Here is a 14,935-nt window from a genome sequence, read left to right as displayed (position 1 = left end):
TTCCCTCCTAAAAGTTTTTTTCCTAAACTTGGGGTGCGCGTTATACGCCAATAAATACTGTATATATTAAAAGCGATGAGATGACCATATGGTTCTATTCTGCAAAAAATACCAATAGACATAGAGTTGGTAGGTTGTATTGGGGGATGAGGTAGATGCAGAGTTATTTACTGAGGGCTCTTTATGTAAGTGGACCTCTATGCACGTTTTCTCACCTAATTAGTCGGTATGTCAAAATGAATGTGTTGCACTCCCACCTAATCAAAATGCAAATAATGTTGGTGCTCTTTTCTTCTTTTTTCTTTTGAACAGGATCTCTGTTTTAAAATAAAAAATGTGCGGTCCTGAGGAAGCAAAGATGTGAAACACGTAGATCTCTTGACATTGTATTAACCACTTCCCGACTGACGCACGACGATGTACGGCAGAATGGCACGGGCAGGCAAACTGGCGTACAGGTACGTCCATTTGTAATTGCCGCCCTGCCATCGGTCAGCACCCCTGTGAGTCTGGTTGCGGATACCCGCGATCATCTCACTGGGAGGCTGAACGGGGAGATGTTGATGTAAGCAGCATCTCCCCGTTCTGCCTAGAAAACAGTGACACTGAATTCTGCTCCATGTGATTGGAGATCAGTGTTCACTAACACACAGCCCAGCCCCCCACAGTTAGTAACACGCCCCAGGACACACTTAACCCCTACACTGCCATCTAATGGTTAACCCCTTCACTGCCAGTGTCATTTACACAGGAATCAGTGCATTTGTATAGCACTGATTGCTGTATAAATGACAATGGTCCCAAAAATGTGTCAAAAATGTCTGATGTGTCCGCCATAATATCGCAGTCACAATAGAAATTGCTGATCGCAATTGCCATGTGTTTGCTTGCATTGTGTTAAGGCTACCCATTCAAAGGCAACAAAATGCACCATAAAAGGTGCATGTAGAATTTTTGAGAGTGTACCACAACACATGTTAGTGTGTTACTGCTTGTTGCACTGCAGTGCACATCCAGAGGAAAGGTGCTTTGGGGTGCCATTCAACCCACTGCAGTGAAAAGCTGTCTCCGTCTTTGTTGGGGAGATTTTCCCCTTACTTACTGTCCTAGTAACACAAGAAGTAAGGATATATGTTCAATGGGGACAAACACAGCAAAAAACCCTATCCTACTACTACTAAAATTGTGTACAGTATTGCAGTCTGTGTCCCAGATGAACAGGTTCTTTTCAGCTCCTGTCTCCATGACACATCAGGAAGGAAACATTTATTTAGCTGAATCACAGCAATAAAAAAAGCTAAAGGAGATTTGGCTGGAGTTCCTCTTTAAGAAGTAATCTGCTACCATTTCTTTATGGAGAATGTTTAGTCAAACAAACTTTGCCTGTCAAAGTGGAAATATAATGTTTGCTGAGATAATGTTGCTTTATATGATAAGAAATTGCCACATTAATTTCTAACCTTTGGTCTTTCTATGAAATAAGGCGAGCTTGGTAATATTCCAATAGCTATTTCATGCTGTTATGCAAAGAGAAGTCAAATCAGCCTATTTTTTTACAAGGTGGCTGTAATTGTACAGAACAAATCACTGCATTTTTATCCATATTAACTAGCATCCCATACTTTGTGATAGCATTCAGTGTTGTTATCTTAAAAAAAAATAAGTACCATAACTATGATAGTTACATAGTTAGTAAGGTTGAATAAAGACACCAGTCCATCCAGTTCAACCTGAGTGTCTACAATTGTCCCTATCCCTGTACATTGCACACTCACATCAGTCCCTACCCTCAAGGAGCCCACAATCCAAGGTCCCCATTCATATCCTAGGGCCAATTTTTTTGACAGAAGCCAATTAGCCTACCCGCAAGTCTTTGGAGTGTGGGAGGAAACCGGAGTAAACCCATGCAGGCACAGGGAGAACATGCAAACTCCAAGCAGGTAGTGTCCTGGTTGGGATTTGAACCAGTAACCCTTCTTACTGCTAGGTGAGAGTGCTACCCACTACACCACTGTGCCGCCCTGGACATGAACATGATATTGGTTGTGTGACTGTGTAAGGGGGTTCTAAATAGACATTCATAACATAAAATTATAGTGCATTTCAAACATTTCTGCTCACAGATGTTTCACTGCGGACAGAAAAAAAAACATGACTTCAAGCGGAGTTCCAGCCGTTTCTGTGTTTTTTAAAAGTCAGCAGCTACAAAAAGTGTAGCTGCTGACTTTTAATAAACACACACTCGCCTGTCCCACGATCCAGCGATTTGGCCTCACGAACCCCCCGATTTCTCCCTCTCCCTGGCGCTGGCATTACAAATGTGGGCACCCAGCTGTGACAGCTTCTGAGACCTGTGACGTGTCCCAGAAAATTGCTGAGAGGGAGGGGGAAAGTAGAACTTTTGCTCAGATCACCTAGGTGGCCCGAGCGGAAATGGGAGCGGGTACCTGTCAAAACTACGTACGCGCTCCCCAAAAAATAATGACATGCCAAATGTGGCATAAGAGGAGGGAGGAATGCTTAAAGTGAAACTTCCCCTGGAGCTCCACTTTCAGTTACCAGGTTCTTATGGCAACTAGTATTTTGTGTGCCCCTCTTCTCTCTAAAATCGACTTTGTTTAGACCATGTACACACTAGGCATGTGACCCTAGTGCATGAGGCTTCAGTGATTAGGTGTGGGCAAAGTGCACAGGTGTTTGTATGTAATAGTGCTGCGCAATATAGAAAGGAAAGGAGAAGGGAAGGATGGAGGGAAGGGGAGGGGGAAGTAAGAAGGGAAAGAAGAGAGGGGGATGAGGGGAGGAGAAATGGGAAAGAGAGACCCCAAGGGTGGGAAAGAAAGGGAGAAGGGGGTGAATGAAGTACTAAGGAGTATAGACAATTTACAGAAACATTCACTTATGCCGTGTACACTCGACCGGACTTTTCAACATCAATGGTCTGACGGAACAATTCCGGCAGACCATTCGATCGTGTGTGGGCTGCAGCGGACTTTTGATTTGCAAAAATCCGACAGACTTTAGAAATGGAACATGTTTCAAATTTTTCCGTGGGAACTCTGCCGGACCCAGTTCCTACAGAGAAATCCGCTCGTGTGTATGCTAGTCCGACGGACAAAAACCGACGCGAGGACAGCTATTAGCTACTGGCTATGAACTTCCTTATTCTAGTCCGGTCGTACGTCATCACGTTCGAATCCGTCGGACTTTGGTGTGATTGTGTGTGGCCAAGTCCGTTCATTCGGAAAGTCCGTCAGAACTCTGTCAGAACTCCGTCAGAACTCCGTCGAAAGTCTGTCGGACCTAGTCCCTCGAAAAGTCCGGTCGTGTGTACGCGGCATAAGTGTACTAATAGCAAACACTCCTTCAGTTAAAAGATGAAAATAAATGTGACATAAAATGTGAATATTCCAACGGAGCTATATCAGATATAGAAAAGTACTGTTGGGATCAAAAAAATTCCATACAAATTATTACCATGTATAGTGCATAATGTGGTAATCCAATAATTAGGGAAAAGTGCAAGTGCCAGATATTAACCGTGCAAACACTACAAACAATGTGTCAACTTCACAATCAATATAAAAAGAAATATTTATCCGTGCAGTCCATATAAATGAATGTGCAAAACTGCAGACGCAAAAAAGTCCAAAAATAAAGTGCCAGTGCTCTATAAGTCATGCGGGCAAGAAGGTGAAAATTCCTTTCCTTTCGTTCAATAAGTGTATGGGTGTCCCCTTACCTTACTGCTGTAAGGTTACAGCGTGGACATAGGTTTGTAAAGGGCCTCTCTGTGTCCCCAAGCGTGATGTCCCCAGGACGGATGTACCTCACAAAAGCGCAAAATGAATGCTTGATAGTGTAGTATTTTTAAAACTAGCTCGTTTATTGAATAGCGTAAATACAGGGTACTCACTTTTAAAAGCAAACAAATAAGCATAGTAAACAGAGAACGAGAAGCGAGCTCGTACATCACTTCCGGTATCTCGCTATTTCCGATGCGTGTTCGTCACAGTCACGTGACTTCATCAGGGAATAATCAGAGAAGGTGGAAGTGTCCTTTATATACCTATGTCGAATAGTTATAGCGGCCATTTTATTGTAGTCCTGATCACCGGAAATAGAGTCGCGGCCATCTTTTAGATTGTTAGTCGCCGAAAACTCATTGATAGACATTGTTTTGGTGTGCACAGGTGCAGTTTCCAGCTCCACTGCCGACAGCCTGTCAAACTATTTGAAAGTCTGATAGCTACTGCGGCTGAACAGGGCTGGAAGGTTCACCTAGCAGTGCTTACGTTTAGGGCAGTGTGTGCCCAGGGCGGAATGCCTGGAGCACGGACTGCTCTGCAGAATGCCTGTGCCCACACCTAAATGCCATAGCCTCGATGAACCAGGGCTAAATGCGCAGCATGAATGGGGTCTTACATATAATGATGATGATGTTATATGAATAATAAATAATGTAAATACTTGCAATATTATGGTTTTATTGACTGAAGTCTACCTATTACGTTTCTAGATTCTTACATGGCTCCAAACTGTGCTGTTCTTGTTTCCTCTACGTTGGGGATCAGTCGAAGCAGTACTGTGGTCATAGCATATCTTATGCATGCCAGAAAATCAACGCTGCAGGTAACATGGGGATTATTGTTGGATTGATCCTCTGGAGAGTCGGGGTATGCTAGATCCTTGTGTTACACTCAGGGTTATTTACGAAAGGCAAATCCACTTTGCACTACAAGTGCCAAACTACAAGTGCAAGGTGCACTTGAAATTGCACCATGTGCAAGCTAATGTGCAAGCTAAAATGCTGTTTTTTATTTTCCTTGCATGTCCCCCTGAGATCTACAGCAACTGCACTTCCAAATGCACTTTCAGTGCAATTTCAAGTGCACTTTGCACTTGTAGTTTGCACTTGTAATGCAAAGTGGATTTGCCTTTTCGTAAATAACCCCCTAAGTGTCCGTTCTGTTTGCTACCTAATTCCCTTCTATCAGCAGAGTCACTTCTGATGTGTTTTCCTGACACCAAGAGAAAAATAATGACAGGGGAGGGAGTTCCAGGTGATTGACAGCCTCGGCTCTGTTCCTGTGTGCAGGGGGTGTGTCCCTTCCTTCCAATCAGCCCTCAGAGCTCTCCTCACCGAGCTCTTCAGAGTGTAACTTCAGCTTTCCGCCCCTTTTTTTCTGACAGCTTGGGCAAGCTTATATTGTATATTCTAGACTTTGAAAGTATGTAAAGAAAAATGTTGCAGATAAACAGGTACAACTTATATAGGAAGATTTGTTTCATCTCTGTGTATCAACTGAGACCAGTCACTTCACTGGCCCTATGTAAGGGTTTACAACCACTTCAAAATAATTTGAAACCATTAGGAATTGTTTAGTTTAACACATTCAGCACAATAAATAAACATTCCCTGGTAAATATATGGTAAAATTCTTACTTCAGCACTTGCAGGTTATGACTTCAGTGCTGGCAGCTGCTTTCTCAGCGCTGCTTTTCTGAACTTCTGGTCTGCACGGAAAATAGTTCACAGTGGTCAGTGCAGTCTGGGGTCAATCTGCTAGCTTAGAGAAGGGAGGAGCAGTAGATGCATTCTAGGCTAAAGGGGCTGTATGTTTTTATTAATGCACAAAGTTTATGGAGACACCGCTTTAGTCCCTTCACACAAAAGTAGTTTTATAGGATGCTGCAAGGGAAAGGAGCCATCCTGAAACAGGAAAGCTAGGGCAGCAGTTATGGCACCATAGGCAGTAATTAAAAGAAAAGCTACATACTCAGTAGGTAAGGAAATGAGGACAGATTTTATGTGGTTAAAAATTGATGAAGAGTTACAACTTTGCCAACTGCCTTGTGTGTGGTCAGTTATACAGGGCTGTGTACTGTTGGCACTATCTATCTATTGATCTATCTGTAGATACTCTTCCTAATTCTAGGTGCCCCTATGCACATAAGCCCCACTGCTTCATTTAGGGTTGTCACCTCATCCATTTAAACCCGAACACATATGAATTACGCAGGTTCTGAGGCTAATTTAATGCAGATAAGGCAGCAAGTGGGTTTAATTGCCACCTTGATAGCCACAGAACCTGTATAATTAATATGTGTTTGGCTTAAATGAATGAGGTGGCAACCCTAGCTTTATTCTCTATCTGAGCTCTGAAATTATAGTCTCTAGAAGTAAAGTAATTCTAAAGCTCTCCAATCCATCACAGTGGCAAATGATAGTAGAGGAGGTCATGATGATGTTGAGTCACAAATGATGGCAATAATATGACTACTTGCTTCCTAGTAAGAATGAAAAATGCACCTATTTGCTTAAAAAGAAGAGTTCCAAAAAGAAGAAAGTGACTGCACGCAAAATGGACAAATATGTCTAACAGTCAGCGTTTCTGTAAGATACTGACACCTATTGGCTGCTTTTGTTTAAAGCATCTCCTAGATGTCAAATCTTTTTTTTTTTTCCTTTTTTTCTTTTTTTTTATTAAGCCCCATACACACGATCAGTTTTTCTGCTGAGTTTTTCCTCCGGGTTTACCAAAACCATATAGTGCAAGGGCCTGCCTGATTGCATACAAATTGAAACTCCTAAGGTTTGACCTCATATTATATGGTTTTGGTAAATCTGAAGGAAAAAAATCAGCAGAAAAACTGATAGTGTGTATGGGGCTTTAGCCAGTCTGCTTAAAAAAAACAAAACAACAAACAAACAAATTAATTCCTCCATTCATACATTGGAGGTGGATTAAGGAATTCTATATGCTGCGTAATTGTATTATAACAACAGGGACTCCTCCGTTGTCAGAATATACTGATCAGTGTTGCAGCCGATTGTCTGCAGTGCTGATCAAATTAAACAATTTCAACATTCCCATTCAAGAGAAGCTGATCATTAGAATTCATTTCAATCCATCTATGGCAAACTTGAGATTTTCAAATTATTAGCCTTACTCTTATTATCACAGGCTACTGGTTTTGGCTGAAAATAAGCACATAGCTTTTGCTAAGGTGCTACTGGAATGTTGGTGAATAGTTTAAAGAAGAGCAGAGTGACAGACCAAGAGAGAGCAGTAGAACTGGCTATTTTGCTGGAAAATAAAGACTTTGAGGCTGAATTACTTAAATTAGAGTTCCACCCACAAAATTTACATTAATTAACTGGAAAAAACATTAAAAAAAACATTTGAAAAATGTTACATACTTGTTCAGGGCTGTTGCTATGGGGTCTCTTGTAATCTGCCCCCTTCTTCTCCACAGCGCCTGACGTCACTTTCCTCTACGCCTGTGTTCGCTAGTGCTCCTGGGAGATGGATTGTGTCATCATTTCCCAGGAGTCACTGGGCAGCGCTGAGGGCTAGAATTCTGGTATTTGATAGGCTTATCATAATTGCCATCGCAATAGGATGGGCACTTCCGCCGCCGCTGATTGTGATGGCAACCTGAGAAGTTTCCTGCACTACTAAATTAGCTTACTGCGCATGCGCGAGAACGGGCGGCGCATGCTGGCTATTCAGCAGCACCGAAACCCGTAAGTTTATGCTTGTGGGCTTCGCCTGCCCACAAGCAAGATGGGAACGCCCGATCTTAAGGAATATAAGGTGAGTTTTTTCAATTTAGACAGTAACTAAAGCGGCGCTATTTACAGGCATTCCCCACTTATAAGTACTCAATGGGGTTTATTTACTAAAGCTGAAAAGTGCAAAATCAGGCTCACTTCTGCATAGAAACCAATGAGCTTCCAGGTTTTATTACCAAAGCTTAATTGAACAAAATGTGGTTAGAAACTCATTGGTTTCTATGCAGAAGTGAGCCTCATTTTGCACTTTCCAGCTTTAGTAAATAAACCTCATTGTGTACTTAAAAGTAGGGTACGCCTGTACAACACAAGCCAATGCAAAAACAATATCATATGATAGTAACAGTTATATTTTAAAAAAAAATTAAATCTATGGTTAGAACTCCGCTTTGAAGGAGAATTACAGCCAAAGCTCACTCCTATGGATCACAGGAATACAGTTCACTCTGCACTCCTGTGACCTGTTTTCAGCAGACAGCGGGCTGAAGTCCCACAGAGCCGATCCAGGCTCTGGAAAGTTCATGACTATATGGTCAGAATCCGTCCTCAGGCCCAGACCACCACCTGGCTCAGCCTCTCAGTGAGGCCACTCCTGCCCCATCCACAGCTCAGCGCTCCAGTGAACATGGGGGGGGAGGGCAGAACAGAGAGCTGGTCACTGACAGTCACCAGCTCTCTGCTCATGGAGCTCTGAGAAACGAGTGATCAGCGGTGTTTGATCGCTCGGTTCTCAGTGCTAGAGCCGGTGGGGGATAGATGCAGTTTCGGAGCAATGTTGCATCCACCTAGGTAAGTTTGATTCAAGAAAAAAAATAATCTTTCCCATACTTCTCTTTTAGATAGTTGAGAATTGTTAGTCACAAAATGTTGTGAATATTCACTTCAGATTATTCAATCGTGTGAAAAGAAAACGTCTGTTAACTTCTGTTAAACAGGAATTTGCTTTTCACAGATTTAATGATTGAAGTGAATATTTTGAGTGAGGATTGTCAACTCATTTAGTAAATCTGACCATTTGTGTAGATGCCTGTGGCCATGGATATGATACGCCTGTTCCTCTTGTTCTGGGACAGATCACGAGAGCGGAGCATTTAAAAAAGCTGCGTGCCAGCAGTGGACTTTTTCTAAGACAATAAACATGAATGTGGTTTTTATAAAGAGAGGTTCAACCATGGCTGGCAGTGCTGCTGCAGTGACCTGTGAGTGCTGTTTTTCCAGCTGTCACACTTCCTGAGTCCAAAGCGAATCCGAGGCATGGCACTAACATTGCGCACAGCTATGGACTCATTTTGCTTTATCATACTGTCAAATGGCATTCCATGAACCTTTTTTTTATTTTAAATACACATGCAGATTGTATTTAGTCTTCATACCAAATTAAATCAGGATTATCGTTGGTTGATTCAGCTCAATGAAGACGCTTAATGCTGTTTTTCTTTTCAGGAGGCTTGGAAACATGTTCATAAATGCAAAAACAACATGAGACCAAACAGAGGATTTGTGCAGCAGCTCTCAGAATGGGAAAAGACAATTTTGGGACAGCAGTTCACAGATATAGAAGATCCAAAGTTTTAATGGCCTTCATGTTATTTACAATCATGAACAACTCTAATCATTTAGTTACTGTAGTATATCATTTAACATGAGATTTCAACCACCAGACATCCACATTTTAAAAACACATGTAGAAAAAATGCATGTGCTTCCTTAAAGAGGAACTGCAGTCTGCTCACATAATTTGTAATAAAAACATCTTTGCCATTCTGAAGCTCCCCTCCCATTTTACTGTGGGCAGCTGAAGCTGCTGCCTGTTCACTTCCTGGATTTACACAGACACACAGAGGCACACCTCCTGCTCAGCAGCTCTCATTGGCCCTCTTATGACTCACCCCCCCCCCCCCTCCCTTTTTGGAAAACTCTCACAAGAGTGAGAGAGAGCTGTGCAGGATGTCATAAGCCTAGGCCAGTGATGGCGAACCTTGGCACTTCAAATGTTTTGGAACCAGTAGTTCCAAAATATCTGGGGTGCCAAGGTTCGCCATCACTGACCTAGGCTTTTTACCAGACAAGAAACAGGACTTGGGCTAATATATATATATATATATATATATATATATATATATATATATATATATATTGGCATTGCACCAAAATTTCAGCCGAAAGAAAAAAAAAGTCGGGGGGGCAGGGTGTGAGGTCCGCCCCGAGTGCCACCCATTGCAGGGGTGCCATCCTGGTGCACCCCACCAGTCCTCCACTCCCTCCTCTCTTTCACAGAGCAGCATTCTCCGTGTGTCACGGAGCTGAATTGCACGGGCCGTAGTAACAATGTCCCGTCTCTTTTGTGATATGATCACAGGGGGCAGGACATTGTTACTGCGGCCTGGGCAATTCATATCCAGCTCCAGGCTGCATCTGATGGTCACAGGCAGGCTGCATTTTATGGGCACAGGCAGGCTGCATCTGACAGGCACTGGTAGGCTGCATCTGATGGGCACTGGTAGGCTGCATCTGATGGGCACAGGCAGGTTGCATCTGAAGGGCACAGGCAGGCTGCATCTGATGGGCATAGGCAGGTTGCATCTGATGGGTCAGGCAGGCTGCATCTGATGGGCACAGGCAGGCTGCAGCTGTTGGGCACAGGCAGGCTGCAGCTGATGGGCACTGGCAGACTGCATCTCCATCTGACCCCCTCCGGCCAGAGTCCGGCTCAGGGACAAGCAGGAACAGGGCGTCCCACCATTATGAGCTCTATCTCCATAACAGAAAAGAGAGGAGGTGTCAACCCTTATATGAAGTGTACCTAGTGATAACATAATAGGAAAGCGCCACCAGGATGCAAGATCAAGATAAGCACATGCATATCAAAAACTTAGCCTCTTGGCCTTTTGGTTAGTATCTGTTCTTATCAGTTGCCAGAGGAGGCACTGTGCTATTCTTATCCAGGGAGGTGGCTATGCAAATCCTCTGGTGTAATGGTACCTAGATGGTTCGTATCGGCAGGGACCGAACCCAAGTGCTCCTAGGTAGAGATGGCCTTGCGGTTCGCGGCGAATTTTGCATGTTCGCGATTAGCCAAACCGGCGGACTTCTGTCGCTGTTCGCGGCGGCCATATTTGTTTACATTGTGAAGAACTTTGACCCATGACACATCCATCATGGGGTACAGGGCAGCCAATTGAGACATTTCAGCACATGGACATACCCCCTACCTTATAAATAGTCCTGATCTGGCGGCCATTTTACATTCTGTCTTTTGTCAGTGTAGAGAAAGAACGCTGTGTGGAGCAGGGACAGTCAGTCTAATCACTAGCTAGCTAAATAGCTATTACTATTAGGTCCACAAAAGTCCTTTTAAGGACTGGTATAGGTGTACAGTATACAGGGTTGTAATACACCAATAATATACTTTCTTTTAAATATACAAAGTATATTATGGTGCACTGCTGACTGCTGTACTGCTGAGTGCTGACCGATTCTGAAGCTGTCTTTTATCAGTGTAGGGACTGAGGGACAGTTTGATGTTTGGAGCAGGGACAGTCTGCAAATCACTAGCTACTAGGTCCACAAAGGTCCTTTTAAGGACTGGTATAGGTGTACAGTATATAGGGTTGTACACGTATAATATACTTTGTTTCAAATATAGAAAGCATATTATACTTGACTGCTGTGCTGCTGAGCTGAGTGCTGACCCATTCTGCAGCTGTCTTTTATCAGTGTAGGGACTGAGGGACAGAAGAGGTTGAGCGGTGTCATATTTTTGGGTCCCGCAGCGAGTTGCAGGTATCAGTGCTGGTGTCAGTGCTCTCTATCACGGTGCTGGTGTCAGTGCTATCTATCTTGTTGCTGGTGTCAGTGCTCTCTATCACGGTGATGGTGTCAGTGCTCTTTATCACGGTGCTGGTGTCTGCTCTTTATCTCGCTGCTGGTGTCAGTGCTCTCTATCACGGTGCTGGTGTCAGTGCTCTCTATCACGGTGCTGGTGTCAGTGCTCTCTATCTCGGTGCTGGTGTCAGTGCTCTCTATTACGATGCTGGTGTCAGTGCTCTCTATCACGGTGCTGGTGTCAGTGCTCTCTATCTCGGTGCTGGTGTCAGTGCTCTCTATCTCGGTGCTGGTGTCGGTGCTCTCTATCACGGTGCTGGTGTCAGTGCTCTCTATCTCGGTGCTGGTGTCAGTGCTCTCTATCTCGGTGCTGGTGTCGGTGCTCTCTATCTTGGTGCTGGTGTCCGTGCTCTCTATCTCGGGGGTGGTGTCAGTGCACTCTATCTCGGTGCTGGTGTCAGTGCTCTCTATCACGGTGCTGGTGTCAGTGCTCTCTATCACAGTGTTGGTGTCAGTGCTCTCTCTCTATCTCGGTGCTAGTGTCAGTGCTCTCTCTCTATCTCGGTGCTGGTGTGATGTCAGTGCTCTCTATCTCGGTGCTGGTGTGGTCTCAGTGCTCACGGTGTTGGTGTCAGTGCTCAGTCTCTATCACGGTGTTGGTGTCAGTGCTCAGTCTCTATCATGGTGCTGGTGTCAGTGCTCAGTCTCTATCACGGTGCTGGTGTCAGTGCTCAGTCTCTATCGCGGTGCTGGTTTCAGACAGTGAGGGAGATAGCAGCGGAGAAGCCAATCAGCATGCAGTGCCAGCACCATGGCTGAGGATCAGCACTGGACTGGCACCTCCGGACCACCGCAATGGAGCCCTGCATAGGTGGGGGTAAGGGCCGGGCAGAGGGAGGGGCTCAAGCACAGGTTGGCACACTGGGACACTGGCACAGGACTGCGCTGCCCTGACTGTGGCACTGATCATCTCCTGCATCCCCTTCATAGCCTGCCCTGACCTTGCCTCTCCTCCGTGGCCTTCATGCGCTCCTGAATTGTAAAAATGTCACAGATAAAAAAAGAATGCTTGTCGTTGTCGATCCCAGATTCACTTAATACTTTTGCTATGTCAGTGTCCATGTTGTGGGACTATGTGTGTACAGTAGGGATGAGCCGAACACCCCCCCCGGTTCGGTTCGCACCAGAACTTTCGAACGGACCCCAAATTCGTACGAACTTTAGAACCCCATTGAAGTCTATGGGACTCGAACGTTCGAAATTAAAAGTGCTAATTTTAACGGCTAATATGCAAGATGCTGTCCTAAAAAGGGTTTGGGGACCTGGCTCCTGCCCCAGGGGACATGGGTCAATGCCTAAAATGTTTTTAAAAATGGCCGTTTTGGCGGGAGCACTGATTTTAATGACGATTAAAGTGAAAAAAAAAAGTGAAATATTCCTTTAAATATCGTGCCTGGGGGGTGTCTGTAGTATGCCTGTGAAGTGCCAAGTGTTTCCCGTGTTTAGAACAGTCCCTGCACAAAATGACATTTAACGGAAATAACATCATTTAAAACTGCTTGCGGTTTTAATGTTATATCTGGTTCCTGCAATATGGTTGAAAATCATTGAGAAAAATGGCATGGGTAGTAGTGATGGCCGAACGGTTCGCCCGGCGGTCGTTTCGCGGCGAATTTCCGACTTTCGCCGTCCGCGGGTTCGAACGCCTTTTTCCGTCGTTCGCCCCGGCGGACTTACGTGTTTAATGTATACAAGAACTTTAACCTTTCGTGACACGTTTATCATGTGTTACAGGACAACCAATTGAGACATGACAGCTCATGGACACTTGGACATTCCCCCTAACCTATAAATACACCCGATCCGGTGGCCATTTTACATTCTTTCTTCTGTCACTGTAGGGAAAGGATCCTGTGTGGAGTAGGGACAGAGAAAACGCTAGCTATTTGGTACACAAAAGTTCTTTTCAGGACTGGTATAGGTGTTAGGTCAGCAGCCTGAGTTTCTTTTGTCAGTTTAGATAAAGGGACAGAGCGCTGTATGCTGCTATTTTAGGGACAGCTCAGCCAGATTAGTCTTTCTTCATCATCATCATCATCATCATCATTAGCTGTTACTATCAGGTCCACAAAAGAGCTGTTCCAGCTAATCGTTCCAGCCTACTCTTTTTTGCCAATTTGTATAGGGACAGGCAGGAAGCAGTGTTGTCAGGCAGTGAGGATAATTTTAAAGACTTGCTGTTACTATTAGTTCCACAAAGGTTCTTTTCAGGACTGGTATCAGTGGTACGGTAATAGGCTTGTACACGTATAATATTCTTTCTTCCAAATATAGAAAGAATATTATACTTGACTGCTGCCCTTCTGCTGCAGTCTGCTAATCATTCACAACTCACTTGTTCCACAAAAGTTCTTATAAGGACTGGTAACTTGGTCTGTCTAGGGTGCTACGGTACATAGGCTTGGGTGCGGTACAGTCTGCTGTTCTGTAAGGACCGCTATCGGTCCACAATAGATAGGGTTGCCGTGCACTACTGCTGACCGCTGCCCTATACTGCAGCAGTCCTTCAGCGGTATAGGGACTGACGCACAGTCTGCTAAACACTAATACACAACCTGCTTGGTCCACAAAAGTTCTTATAAGGACTGGTAACTTGGTATAGGGTGCTACGGTACATAGGCCTGAGTGCGTTACAGTCTGCTGTTCTGTAAGGACCGCTATCGGTCCACAATACATAGGGTTGCCGTGCACTACTGCTGACCGCTGCCCTATACTGCAGCAGTCCTTCATTGGTATAGGGACTGACGTACAGTCTGCTAATCACTAACACACAACCTGCTTGGTCCACAAAAGTTCTTATAAGGACTGGTAACTTGGTATAGGGTGCTACGGTACATAGGCCTGAGTGCGTTACAGTCTGCTGTTCTGTAAGGACCGCTATCGGTCCACAATACATAGGGTTGCCGTGCACTACTGCTGACCGCTGCCCTATACTGCAGCAGTCCTTCAGCGGTATAGGGACTGACGCACAGTCTGCTAAACACTAACACACAACCTGCTTGGTCCACAAAAGTTCTTATAAGGACTGGTAACTTGGTATAGGGTGCTACGGTACATAGGCCTGAGTGCGTTACAGTCTGCTGTTCTGTAAGGACCGCTATCGGTCCACAATACATAGGGTTGCCGTGCACTACTGCTGACCGCTGCCCTATACTGCAGCAGTCCTTCATTGGTATAGGGACTGACGTACAGTCTGCTAATCACTAACACACAACCTGCTTGGTCCACAAAAGTTCTTATAAGGACTGGTAACTTGGTATAGGGTGCTACGGTACATAGGCCTGAGTGCGTTACAGTCTGCTGTTCTGTAAGGACCGCTATCGGTCCACAATACATAGGGTTGCCGTGCACTACTGCTGACCGCTGCCCTATACTGCAGCAGTCCTTCATTGGTATAGGGACTGACGTACAGTCTGCTAATCACTAACACACAACCTGCTTGGTCCACAAAAGTTCTTATAAGGACTGGTA

General features: G+C 44.6%; 1 protein-coding gene across 1 annotated transcript in view; it reads left to right on the top strand.

The window, feature by feature from the left end:
* STYXL1 (serine/threonine/tyrosine interacting like 1) overlaps nucleotides 1–9,356 on the top strand; it is a 32,645-nt gene extending 23,289 nt beyond the window's left edge. Inside the window, exons 8-9 of the mRNA XM_077482190.1 lie at nucleotides 4,520–4,632; nucleotides 9,023–9,356. Of these exons, the coding sequence (XP_077338316.1) occupies nucleotides 4,520–4,632; nucleotides 9,023–9,154 (245 nt within the window). The 3' untranslated portion in view covers nucleotides 9,155–9,356. The remainder of the gene's footprint in view (nucleotides 1–4,519; nucleotides 4,633–9,022) is intronic.
* The last annotated feature ends 5,579 nt before the right edge of the window (nucleotides 9,357–14,935 follow it).

Source organism: Lithobates pipiens, unplaced genomic scaffold, assembly GCF_037356315.1.
Source record: "Lithobates pipiens isolate NorthernLeopardFrog02 unplaced genomic scaffold, aLitPip1_a1.2 Scaffold_16, whole genome shotgun sequence".
Taxonomy (NCBI): domain Eukaryota; kingdom Metazoa; phylum Chordata; class Amphibia; order Anura; family Ranidae; genus Lithobates; species Lithobates pipiens.
The sequence above is the reverse complement of the archived record's forward strand: the minus strand, read 5'-3'. Positions and strand labels throughout refer to the sequence as shown.